The 13,554-nt window shown below is 34.4% G+C and overlaps 2 protein-coding genes across 2 annotated transcripts; one reads left to right on the forward strand and one right to left on the reverse strand.

The window, feature by feature from the left end:
* The first annotated feature begins 1,569 nt into the window (after positions 1-1,569).
* LOC114762382 (photosynthetic NDH subunit of lumenal location 3, chloroplastic) lies at positions 1,570-2,617 on the forward strand. Its single transcript, XM_028951856.1, has 3 exons — positions 1,570-1,901; positions 2,028-2,314; positions 2,390-2,617. The coding sequence occupies exons 1-3, from the start codon at positions 1,610-1,612 to the stop codon at positions 2,504-2,506; spliced, it is 696 nt and encodes a 231-aa protein (XP_028807689.1). The 5' UTR covers positions 1,570-1,609; the 3' UTR covers positions 2,507-2,617.
* A 130-nt stretch (positions 2,618-2,747) lies between these two features.
* Positions 2,748-9,123, reverse strand: LOC114762380 (kinesin-like protein KIN-14N). Its single transcript, XM_028951854.1, has 17 exons — positions 8,870-9,123; positions 8,433-8,687; positions 8,125-8,269; positions 7,929-8,038; positions 7,719-7,838; positions 7,394-7,576; positions 6,138-6,347; positions 5,982-6,056; positions 5,693-5,839; positions 5,473-5,611; positions 5,257-5,366; positions 4,846-5,007; positions 4,527-4,744; positions 3,925-4,006; positions 3,725-3,829; positions 3,487-3,591; positions 2,748-3,265 (listed from the first exon to the last, which is right to left on the reverse strand). The coding sequence occupies exons 1-17, from the start codon at positions 8,942-8,944 to the stop codon at positions 3,086-3,088; spliced, it is 2,421 nt and encodes an 806-aa protein (XP_028807687.1). The 5' UTR covers positions 8,945-9,123; the 3' UTR covers positions 2,748-3,085.
* Positions 9,124-13,554: the final 4,431 nt, after the last annotated feature.

Genomic DNA, 13,554 nt, shown 5'->3' on the forward strand with positions numbered 1-13,554 from the left:
TTATTTGGTCCTAATTATAAGACCCAATCCATTTTATCTCTTATATTTATGCATTTTTTTCAAAAATAATCTTTCTAATAATGATAGTTTTAGCCAATATACTTAATTAGCAAGGATATTTTAGGAATAACAACACTTATTTATTATAAATAATCAACTTAACTTACTTCCTTAATCTCCTCAAATAAGTCAATTAGGTCTTATAATTAGGACCGGAGGAGTATTAATAATTTATGATGGTTTGCTCGAATGAAAATGTTGTGATAAGATCAATGTTCTAGTTTTATGGATGAGCACAGAAAATCATTTTGAAGGGGTCATATTCAATTAAGACGACAATACCTAAATTTGATTAAATAATATAATATATTTTGTCTAATTCTAAATATAAAACTTAGTTTAATTGTAAATTTTAATCTTCAATATAACATCTCAGCTCATTCTGTCTCTTGCAATTGTTAATTTTTCTCAAACTGTTTATGTTAATTTCAAATATAGGAGTAATTTTCAAATAAGGGTATTTTATAAAAAACCAGTATACACTTTTTTTTATATAAAAAAATAACTTAACTATTTCTTTTAATTTATGCAAATTAGTTATCTAGTTTTTATATTTAAAATTCATGGTATGAAAATCTAATTTGATTTCACAAGTTAGACTAATAAACTTGTAAACAAGTTCCTTGACCAGTTTAGCTAAGAGTTTCAGACCAGTCAAATTGGATTTTATATGTTTTCTTTTTTCATTATCGAGCTTAAAACAACATTATTTTGAGTTTAAAAAAAAATAATTTGTGCTTTATGAGCTCTTTTTTTATTAGATTATGTGTGGTTGATATATCAACATTCTATTTATCTGTGATTCTTTATTTAAATATTACTTTTTTCAGAATTATATATTAATATTTTTATCTATTTTTATTTAAATTATATTATTTTAAATGATTGGTCTGACCAAGAATTAATTCTGATTTAAACCATTAACTCTTGAATCATTCTCCATTGGTTCATGAACCAAATCCGATTTTCAGCATGTTACTAGAATTAGAGAAAAAGTATCAAATAATTGCGTGACTGAGTCTAGATTGTCACGCATTATGTGGGCCATCTCTGCTTCATTCTCCATCCACTGATCATGCTTGTGCTGAATTTCTTCCTTATCTTTTTCTCATTAGAAAGAAAGAGAAAAGAGAGAATTGGATTCTATCCGTATAGGCATATATTAAAATGCTGTAACGACATGAAGATGAAGACGAGGATGATTAAAACGGAGGGCTCCTGTGGAGATTCTTTTTTAAAAAAAAAAAAAATGAGGGGGAGCAAGGCCCAAATGCAAGCTACAAGCGAAATAAGGGAGGGGATAAAATCCATTTATGGATCAGGTAAGAGTCCCTAACTTCCAAATTGGTCTAGAGGCCCAAATAAGTACAGTACCCTGGCCCAAACATTAGGCCCAACCAAAGCCCACAGTAGAAATTAAAATTACGAAAGCAGCCTCAATAAGGATAGGGGTATCTGCTTGTGGTGCTGGCGGAATACTGGATAGCATTAGTTATGCGATATAACTGTAACTGTAACTGTAACTGAACCCCATTCTCATGCTCACACAATGACTCCTCTCGCAAACTCAAATGGAGTCTCAGGCGCCTTACCTGCCATCACCAACCTCCCATACACTCACAGAAACCCTAAAAGCAGAAGACAGTTTCAGATAGTTGGGCTTCAGGGAAGCCAAACGCAGCAACCTCCACAACAACAATGTCCTGTTGTGATCACAAGAAGAGCAGCCATAGGACTCGTGTCCTTCATTCTCACTGCAAATTCAACTCACAAGCCTTCACTTGCTCTGGATAATGGCTTCTGGTACGAAATACCCTTGCCCTCTCCGTCAATCACTAACAGTAAGCTTTTCTTCTTCTCCATCTACTCTCTTCCATTCAAATTCGATTCCAAGGACTTAGATGCACCATTGTAGTATAGTTGTGTGACTTTGCCATTTTGATGGAGATTGGTTATGTGCTGGTTAGGGCTTGCGAATGAGAATACGGGGACTCGTTCTTTTCTGAAGAAGGGGATCTACATGGCTAACATTGGGGTGAAGGGAAGCGTGTATAGGATTAAGAAATATGCGTTTGATCTTCTGGCTATGGCGGATTTGGTTGCAGAAGATACACTGAACTATGTGAGGAAGTACCTCAGACTCAAGTCCACCTTTATGTACTATGACTTTGACAAGGTCATTTCTGCGGTTTCTGTGGAAGATAAGAAGCCGCTTACAGATATGGCTATCAAACTTTTTGACAATTTTGAGAAGGTGGGAAAAAAATGCCTTTTTTCTGTCTGTCCTAACCCTACATCCTTAGCATAATGAATTTCACTGTATTTACAGCTTGAAGATGCTGCGAGGAGGAAAAATTTTCCAGAAACAGAAGCATCCTATCAGGAAACTTCAGCTATGCTCCACGAGGTCATGGACCGAATGTCTTCATTATACCAAACAATTTGATTGCATCTAAATCAAAATTAATTGCTCTTTTAGACATTCAAATGAACATCCTTCTTGTATCCCAAAATATTAAAAAAAAAGAAAAGAATATCCTTATTGCTTGGCCTACTATAAAAATTATGTTTCATTCATTTAAAGTGCATCCTCCTACCTTTTAAGGATCGAGTATGATCCATATCACATTCCATGAGATCTCTTTTCTTGACCCCCCGGGGGGGGGGGGGACTGTGCGATGTTCAAGTTTCACAATAAACAAACAAATAAATATAAAATCATACACATACTCTTGTATTCAATAATAGAGCATGTTTGACAAGTTATCCCCAGAGAGGAAGACACCTCCTTATGGCAAAGGAAACGTCATGAATAAATAGATGACATACAGAGCAGAGTGGAACGTTCTTCAGCTGATGCAGACTCAGTGGCAGCTTCACTATACAAACTATATAGCCGGTCGATGTTAGAATCAAGCTCTTTAACTTCATTTGTTGTTTTATTTGTAGTACACACAGCAGCATTGTACCAGTGGGCACCAAATAGGATTAGGAGGGGTATTTGATGTGTACATCTAAGGAAGGATTAGAAATAGCTTAGGCGGGAGTCAGTGAGGCGGCCATGGGTTTGTCGTCGAGGTGTTCCAATCTCACATGCATTCACCCGGGAGGCGAATCGGAGTGAGCAGAGGGACTCCCCTACTGAGGAAGAATCAGGGGAGATATTCACAAACATCAGTATCTTCGAGTCGCCACCAAGGCAAGGCTGTTCAATAATTGGAACAAAGAACATCAGTACCTTGTTTTCATAAATGAATCGGATGTTAAGGCTATTATGACCACTCGAAAGAGCCAGCAAATGTTTGATGGTTACCACATTCTAGGATAGAGTATTTTTATCATAATCACAGAACTAGAACGTTAGGAAACACCTTATTTTCTGTATAAATTAATAAATCAAAGATTGCCTAAATAAAAAACAATCACCTGAAGTAGATATGTAAGCTTTGAATTCCTGAAGGGCACATGATCCTCCTTTTTGGCCAATGCAAATATAACATCGCTTAACGATGATAGACTTCTGTTGATTGCCTGATTTGAAATGGAAGAAAAATTAATTTAATTATTTTCGGAAGGAAAGTGGGGTAAAGACAAATTCATTATTTGAAATCAAACAGCCATGAATATAAGCCCATGATACACAAAGCATAATGGCTTTACATACTTGAGTTTCTTTCAGTCTATCCCCGGTGGACCCACTTTTTGAAAGACGCTCACTTCCAGCAAGATCAATTAGATTCAGAATACCTTGCACTTGTTGGTCAGTACTCTAGCAAAATGAAGAATTAGGTTATATTACTACCCAGGACCAACATGGAACATGAAGCATGCTTCTTATTAATGTCAAAAAATAAAAATGTGTACCTCATTAACACCATATATTCGAAGAGTGAACACAAAATGACTTCTTGATGATTGTTCATTCATCTGGGTTTTTCCAACAGACCTAACATGGGGCCCCAAAAAAAAAAAAGATATAGTTAAATCCAACAGCTAAAATCAGAGTAATTTGACTTACAGGAGAAGAGTAAGTCAAAATGTTGCATGGAAACAATGTACGGCTTAAAAGAAAACCAGTTGTCCATTACATCCGGAATCCATCAAACCAAGAGGACAGTACACTTTGGATGGTGAATTTTAGGTTCCGTCGCTTAAGTGTTTTTAACAATAATATGACCACGTAAAAAACTCTATCTAAAGAAATTAGTAATGTAGTGCTAAGCTACAAAGATTGTCTGCATGTTATTTTTAATTTTGTTTTTGACCAACATTTTATTTTTAATTGAAAACCCTGATTAAAAACACCAAAAGAACAGGACCGAAATCTTTCGACTTCCCCACTTTAAAACATTAGAAGTATGGTTATACCCTTCTGACAGAATTCATTCATTGTCTTGTACTCCTAAAAATGAAACACAAGACATCGCCAAATAACCAAGTAGACATGAACATTCTAAATTAATCACCTGCTATTCGCAGCTTGATTTAAAAGAAATGCGACCTCTTTAACACTTTGAACGTCCACTACTGTAAGATCAGAAACAATTGTATTTCCATTGGCATCATGTTTGATCGCATACTGCTTTCCAGGAGTGCCATTTTCTGTACGTGTTGCATCTGATGATGGTCGATTTGTTGATAACAAATCACGAATAGTTTCATTATATATTTCCAACATTGACACCTGTGATTATGAAAGAGAAACCTTATTAACAAAAAATTTAAATACACAAATGCATTTCAATGGCCGGTTAAGCTTAAAGCAAGAGGAAAGTACTTTGTCACCTGCATTTCATATTTCCATCCTTGGGATTTCAAAGATTCCTTTGTTTGAAATATTTGTTGTAATGATCGAGGTATCAATCCCTTCTCCTCTGGATGTCCAGGTCTCCCCATCATTGTATAGGTTTTCCCTGACCCTGTCTGACCATAGGCAAAAATGCAAACCTGGAAAAGACCATTAAAAGATACATAAGGTGTGTAGTGGATACAAATCGATGTTCTAACAGAATATATTTGTAAATTTTCTCACTATGCACCTAAACGAATGGATTGATATGTTATTCGGAGCACCAACAGGTCAAAAACTACCGGATAAAAGAAAGTCAAAGATACACACAAACAATACATCAGTACTTGTTTAAAGAGGGTTAGAATTGTCTATCAAAGGGACCAAAAGAAAAGCATAAAAATTACCTTATAGCCATCAAGAGCACTTTGTACAAGCTGTGAAATTTCTACAAAAACTTCTTCTTGTGTTGCGTCTGGTGCAAAAACCTTATCAAATGTAAAAGAATGCTTTTGCCCTGAGGAAAATGCAAGAGTAATATGAGTTGACAATATAATTAGATCAATAACTAATACATGCATCAACATGCAAAAGAACTTTGATGACAGCAACAAGCTCCATACCAGTTTGATTTAAGTCAATGGCTCGTCCAGAAGCTTCCATTGATGTGGGGTAAGAGATGATCTTGTTGTCTGTGTTACAAGCTTCATCAGGCAATGAAGGGCGCACTCTACAGAATACGCGGATGTTCCCTTTTAATTCCTGTTAAAATGAAGAATTACTACTACTGCACAGATTTTTTATCATCAACAGACAACAATTGCCTTTGGATTAGGGAATCACCAGAATCGTATTGTGTAACTTTTTCCGCAGCTTCTCCGCTTCTATCAGTTTAGATTCTGCATCTGCTAAACGTCTTTGTAACTCATTTACAAGTTTTTGTTGGCCTTCAAATTCTGTCCTTGTCTCAAGTACAGATATATCGGACACCTGATAAGATACAAAAACAGCCATATTGTAAATTTAAGTAAGCAATATTTTGTCACTTAAATCAGGATTGGTGCATCCAAGAACAAGATAGAATTTGATTATATAATATATTATATTTTCTCACAACTTAATGCCATATTACCTGCATTTTCTTCTCTGCAACTGCTAACTGCTCTTGCAATGTCTTTATCTGACTATCTTGCATGGAACATCTTGCCTATGAAGAAAACTCATCATCTACAGCACACATAATAATGAGGAAAGAAATATTGACTCAGGATATTGGCTAAAAACCAACCTCTAGTTCGTTTGCTTTTATCCTCAAAGTGTCCAGTTCACCACAGGACTTTTCTGTAGATTCTTTCAATTTCAGCAATTCAGAAGTTAAAGTTTCCACTTGAGATAATTGGCGATCCCGATCATCTCTGACTTGTTGCAATTCTCCTCTAAGAGATCCAACTTCACTAGCGAAAGCATCCTTCTGTTTTGTGGCCTCTTCTTGAGTAGACTAACAATCGAACCAATGAAACTGTGTAAGATACCAGCTTCATGTCAAGTACAAATAGAACAAGCAGAATAGCTAACCTAGTTCAACAGATTTGGTCATCTTAAAGTTCACAAAAATCACAGTGAATTTACAAGCCACGTCTAGCATGCTTAAACTTCTTACCCAAAAAGAAATAGCATAGTAACTTTTCTCCAATACTTACATAAAGCCTAAATTACATCCACCAAATTTGCTGGTATACAAGCACTTTTAGTCCTCCAGTACAACTATGGTATGATAACATCTATGCACGCTTAAACTTGGGAAAACTATGAGATCTTTAAAGCACTTATATGAGATTCTGTGTAAGTTCCAAGAAATCAAGTTATCTCCACCAATTTCCAACTTATAAAATGAAAAACCACAGCACCACAGGTGCTGTAGGATGAACAAAATGCTGCTATCTTGAAGCTTCATTGCTATCCCTTCCATGCTAGCAAGGGACAGGCATATTTGCACAAGCACAAATATGGCTGGCAAAGCAGATTTACATTGATTTGAGTTCTACTAAAACAATTTTTCAACTTTTATGACAAAGACAAAAGAATGTTGAAGTTATACACAATCAAAAATTTCAAAATTTGAAAGGAAGGTTGCAATAGTGTTGTGCTAGCTTATAGGGGAATGTTTTTGTACTTCTCATTGTGGCCACTTGTTTAGCCATCGAACTATTTTCTTTAATAATGTCCTTCAAGTACAAATATTTAATCAGAAACTACTTGTAAATCCTCAAATGAAGACCTCTATCAGTACATTGTGTCAAAAAAAAAAAAACTTTAGAAGTGTAATGCTTTACGCTTCAAGATTTAAGCCACATCAAGTGGCATACCACCAAGAAAGAATATCACGTTATAAGATTCTTCCTAACAAGAAAATTACTTAAAACAATATTGCATCCTTTTGTGCTAAAAAAGAGAATTTCATATGTCTATTATGATTTTGCAGATTATTTGTTCCGAAGTCCAATAGTTCACCAAATGAGGGGGGGCAGGGGCGGGGGGAATTACTTGGGACAAAGTAAGTTGACCCCTTAACATAGTGAGGTTTTCCACTGCACTAGCCTTCTCTTTCTCCACACGCTTGAGTTCATCTTCAACTGTAGAAAGTTCTGTATGAAGCTTCCCATTGTATTGCTGTAGACTTGTTATGTAGTCTTGTAACCGCTTATACATTTCATTGAGTGACGCTATCTGCAAAAAACAATAGAAGCGGACATTTAATTATCACGTACTAGGATAATCACCGTCATGACTAAAAAGGTTATATATAAAATGGAAATAAATTCATGCCATGGGATTTTTTTATTTTATTTTATTTTTTTTACCACTTTACCTTTTGATTTGCACTCTGGAGCTCGCGTTGAGCTCTTCCAAGGTCATCCGACAGTGAGGTCTGTGACCTCTCAATGTTAAGTCTAGCCTCCCTCTCTTTGGCAAGAGATTCCACTGCAGCCTTGTGTATACAAACATTGTGTTATTCAAAAAGAAAAGAGAGAGAATTTGTGAATAACATTTTTCCCACTGACTCAGAAATCTCCCTTACCAACTTTTCAGATTCCTCCTTTATTAATTTCTCTTGTAAAGAAGTGCAATTCCTTCTCATTTCCACAATAATTGAATTCAATTCTTCTTCCTTGAGTTTAAGGAGGATCTCTGTAATTGAACGATTCTAAATGTATTAATAAACATATCAATAACGTTAGATTAAGAAAAGAGGGGGAAATATGACAAAATCTCACCTATCTCCACGCATTTTTGCTGGGATAGCTCTAGTGAATTCTTTAACTTTTCTTGCTCCAGCGAGTAGCTCAGCTCAAGGTCTTGGAACCATCTGATGCAAACCCTTAGCCTTCTTATATATTCCGCCATATTTTCGCATCTTTCCTAGAAACCCAGAATTTGATGTTAAAATAGGGGTAAACAAACAAGATCCACATCCATCAACTCCAAACAATTAAAAAGGATAAAAAAGAAATGGCCACTCAATAATTAAAGAAATATAAAGATGGAGCATCGGCTCAAGAACAAGGCTCCAGCATTCACCAACCTTATAATTGAACCTGTCCTTCCTCTTGGCTTTCTCATTCAGCAACGCCTCAACATCCTCTCTCGTGAACTCAATAATACCACAATCCGACCCAGCATTGCTCGGCGGGGCACTACTGGGGCCAAGATCATGGCCGCCGTTAACGACCGTAAAAGCTTGTCTAGTTCTTCCATTAATCGGAGTTCCCACCATTTTTTCTCCACCAACTTGTCGGTCTTTATCTACAGGTAGCTCATCACCAACACCAACAAGCCCCTGAAACCTCAACCAGAAAAGGGAAGAAGAAGCAATGAGTAAAACAAGGAAAGAAGACCAGATCACGAATTTAAGCAGAATGCCGAAGTAAAATGGCAAACACCCGAACTACCAAGTAGTGAAATTTATGGAAAGAATAAAATAGTGAATATCAAATCTCGGGAAATGAGAAGAAATGGTACCTTCGGAGTAGACGAGCTAGATGAAGGTGGGGATGAGAGTGATACTGGAGTCCGGTTCTGGTTCGGGGTGACCATTTTGAAGCGCACGCCCAAACACACAAAGGAACAGAGAGAGAGAGTGAGTCTAGTGTGGGGCCATTGATTGTATTGGAAGCTAACGATGTATCAAAGCCGTTGCTTTAGCAAGCAGGAAGATTGATGATGAAAGAAGGACGAGACCAGGGGGGAAAAGAAAAAACAGAGATGAAAAAAACAAATCAGTTAAATCTTTCTGTTTCTGTTTCTCTTCTCTTCTCTGAATTCTCTGGATCTGCGGAGAGCGAATTCAAGTTAAGTTCTCAGCCAAGATTTTCCACCGGCGATGTTGAAATGTGAAGTTCCACTTCCAACGTAGCGGTGACGGTCACGTGGAGTGAGAGAGACTCTGAACAAAGTCATCACAGATAAATTTTAATAATTTATTTAATAATATTTTCTAAATTACGTTTTTGGCCATCGATGTCAATAATATTTTCTAAATTACCGGCTGTATGCTGTATTTAATTTCAATTTTTTCACCGATTCTTTTTGTTTTTGCTAGCGTTTTTTTTTTTACCGATTCTCATTGTTATGAATCTGAACTTCCATTTCAGGCAGACAAAAATTAAAAAAAAAAATCTGAACTTTTATTTGTGGTTCATTGTTCATTCCATCCCAGCCAAATTATTTGAGCTAGTTCTATTTAACCTTTTATGGTATATATCGCGAAACAATAATTCACAATAAAAAAAATATTTAATGTGATTTTAAAATGGAAGATACTGAGCAATAATAATGATAATAAAAGAAAATAGAAGAAAGGGGGAAAAAGTGGGTAAGGATGTCATAAAGTTCAATTATGAGCGAACAATTTATACAGTGTGCATATATATAGATATAGAAGTTGAGGTAGCTACATTAAGTAAGGCCTGAGTCGTAATCTTTCTGGTGGGTTAGAATATAATTAAATGATATACGTGCGTAATGATTAAGACTTTATAAAACTAGAAAACAAAGGAAAATGATAGTTTGGTAGCATCATAACCTACCTATAATGTAACCACTTCTTTTTTCTTAATTATTATTATCAATGATAAAATTTTAGATTTAGATGCTAGGTTTCATTATACTTGTGTCAAAAAATCCCCAAAAAGCCCAATAAAAATACCAGTTCTTTTTTTTTTTATTGAAAAATTTTAGGAAAAAGGTCAGGCTCACCCACGATCCAAGGGCAGGACCCCTAACTCTTGATTCACTGGGGCCTATCCCTATGGGCACGGGAGCATGACAAGCAAGCCCTTTTTTTCTGGCCCAAAGGTAGGAATCACCCAGCTTCACTACGCTTGTATTTATTGCGTATTATTGATATAAGATTTTACTCTAATAAATTGTGGATGAAGTTTTGATAATATATATTTATAAAATATTATCGTCAATCAATACATAAAAATTTATATTATGTATAAGTTATGAATAATATGACTAGCCTTAAATTTCATACAAAAATTGTTATTATTATTATTGTTGTATAATAGTTGCAGTTACAGTTTCTGATAAATTTAAAAATAAAAGCCAACAAACACACATGCATGCCATGCATGCACGTCTCACTGCGTATATGCATTTTATGTAAATTATCAACTGTGGTTCAAAAGTGAAATCTGACCAAAAGAATCAATTACTAGAATATGCATTAAAATATTGTATTTTATAATATGTTTCTATATTAAAAAAAAATGGCATAAGGAGTCAGTAATGTAATAAACGCCTTACATTAAGCTGGCTTATTATTTTTTGCATAAAGTAGAGGAAGAAAAAATTAGCCAAAAAAAAAAAGAGCTACAAGTAAGAGCATAAATATATGCATTGGATAATTGAGAATACTTAAAGGACACTTTACCCCAAATGATTTGGGAATGAAGAATAACCATTCTCTGAAGCTAGTTAATGTTAACAGAGAGAGATTCACCAACAATTGATCACCTAATCTTCTCAACTCATCAAGCAACCTCAAGAGCATTCCTTCATTGTGTTCTGCACTGTAAAAGTGCGTTCAAATTAATGTCCCCTCACACTACTGTAAAGAATTAACAAGCTCTTGTACTTGTTGCCAAAAAGAAAGCACTAACGTAATTTCGATCCTAATCATAAAAGGTAACCACTTCATGATTTTTAAGAAATTGTACCATTCTAGGCTTAGTATAAAATCTAAATAATTAAGTTAGAATTAGTCTTAAAGATAAAACCATAATTTATTTTGTCTTCAAGATTTATATAATTTTTTTCTAAAACACTATTATTGATTATAAATATTAAGGAGGTTGTTAGTCAGAAGTGATTCCACTGCACATGATTAAAAAAATAGTTCAACAAAGTCAACACATATTTATTATAAACAATTAATTTAACTAATTCTTTTAATATTTATAAATAATTATCTCGCTCTTATATTGAGGATTGAGGATAATAATTTACATGCTTAAACTTGTACTTCTTCTGGTTTCAATTATAAGGGGGGGAAAACATTTTACAATGTTCAAGAAAGTTAATAATTTTTCTTAATTACGGAGTATATGAAATTAAATTATTTTTCTTCAAATGCCCCCGTTAAGCAATGCCGGTTATCTATCACTACAATACTTCCGATTACTCTTTTTTCCCCCTTTTGAATGAGGGCGCAGTTAAAAACACACATTAATTGTACTTAAAATTAAGTTTTTTTCCCCTTATAATTGAGATCAGAAGGAGTATATTTTTGCCCAAAAAAATATAGGTGCATGTTTGTTTTCATTTCGAAACAATTGGTTCAAGAGCTCTAATGAAAAGTAAAACAAACACCCTTATTCTAGTTTACATTTCTAAAGGGGTATTTAGATGAAAACCAAACCATAGTTTCAGAAGTGATTTTACGGTCTATGAAGTAAATGTGTGGAAGAGTTTATCTCGATTTGTGAAAAAGTGCTACTGAGAAGTACTTTTCAGAGTATCCAAACACCCCTTAAGTTGGTTTTGAGGTGGAAAAAATGAGAGAGGGGAGACAGAGAATCCAGCAGGGAGAACATGGAAATCCAAGACTTTGGGAATCTTGTTGGGAAAGAAACGCATGGAACTAATAAAATTGGGTGTTTGCGTGAGATGCGAGTGAAGAATTTTCTCTTTGATTTTCTGGGAAAAAAGGTTATGCTACTATGGGAGGCAGCTTTATGAGAAACAGAGCAGAGAGAGCATTAAATTTGGGCACATGGATGAAGTGAAGTGGTTAGTGTTTCCCTTCACTCGTTGGTGGTGAGCTCCATTCTCTCGTGTCCTTTTCCCATAACTTTCCCTTTCTCTCTATTTACTATAAAAATTAATTAGAGGATTAAATTTAGTCCTAAAATCCCAATCTATTTTTTTTTCATATCTATTATTTTTCAACCAAACCAATTTATCTAACTCAAAAATTAATATATAATCTAATGTTATACACTGATGTTTCAAAGAGATCAGGTTACATTTGTCATAATTAACTAATTTATTTGACTTCATTAATTCACCTAAATTAATTAAGTAGCTCTTATATGAGATTAACTAATTTATTTGACTTTAATTTACCTAAATTAATTATGTAGTTCTTATATAAAAGATTGAAAGGAATATTATTTCTAATAATTTTTCTTCCTAGTATTCTCCCTTGCTTAACTTTTTGGGAAAATTACAATTAAAGATTCTGGAATTTGAAAAACACAGATAGAGACTCTTAACAACTTTACTACGGCTTTTGACAATAATAATAGGTCATAAAGTTGTTAAAACCCGTAGTCAAGTTGTCACGGATCCCTATTCGTGTTTTTCAAATTCCAGAGCCTTTTTTTGTGGTTTCCTCTAACTTTTCCCCATATAAACCGAAGTCTTGTTGCCTTACGTTGCATGGACAATATGAGAGGTAAATACAGTCATACTCACATCTCACATCCTCTCGCTCCTGAAAAAAAGTTGAAGATGCTTCTAGTCATCTCATCTTTTTTTGGGCAACAAAAACAGATTCTATGTTAGTGTCGGTAGAGCCTAAAGAAATAATTATAGATGGTAATTGGTTTAGACGGTATTGGAGTAGGCCTTTTAAATTTAAAATTAGTATGTGATATGAGTTTTATTTCTTTTTCAAGTAGTTTTAGTCTATACTACCAAACACCCCCTATAGTGATTCCGCAGTTGGGTTTTGAATTTTGTGTGTGTGTGTTTATATACACTAAAAAATTGTTGTTGAGAAGTTTGTTTGATGTTGGGTTTAAATCCAACTCAATTAGAATTTAATTTTTTAAGTCAATTTTAAAAAAAAAGAGCACATACAAAAAAGTAACAAATCATTTTCACAGGACACTTTGGCATTTATTCTTTTTTAAATTTTGAGTCATTATTTTTAAAAGACAAATTGAAAGAATTAAAAGCCCAACACCACATGCCCCTTGCCCCTTCGCTTTTTCAGAAAATGATATAACTATTACGAGTTTGATGCTTTAATTTTAATACCTAAAAGTGCGTAAGAAATATAAGAAAATTCTCACCCAAAATCATTATAACTGAAAGAATGGCGGGTGTGAAAGTTGACTGAGTTTTGAAGAAAATAATATTAACTCTGGTCCTAATTATAAGAGCCAGTTGATTAATTTAAGGAGATTAATAAA

This window comes from Neltuma alba, unplaced genomic scaffold (assembly GCF_004799145.2).
Source record: "Neltuma alba isolate B1F8T4 unplaced genomic scaffold, ASM479914v2 tig00011214_pilon, whole genome shotgun sequence".
NCBI classification, from domain to species: domain Eukaryota; kingdom Viridiplantae; phylum Streptophyta; class Magnoliopsida; order Fabales; family Fabaceae; genus Neltuma; species Neltuma alba.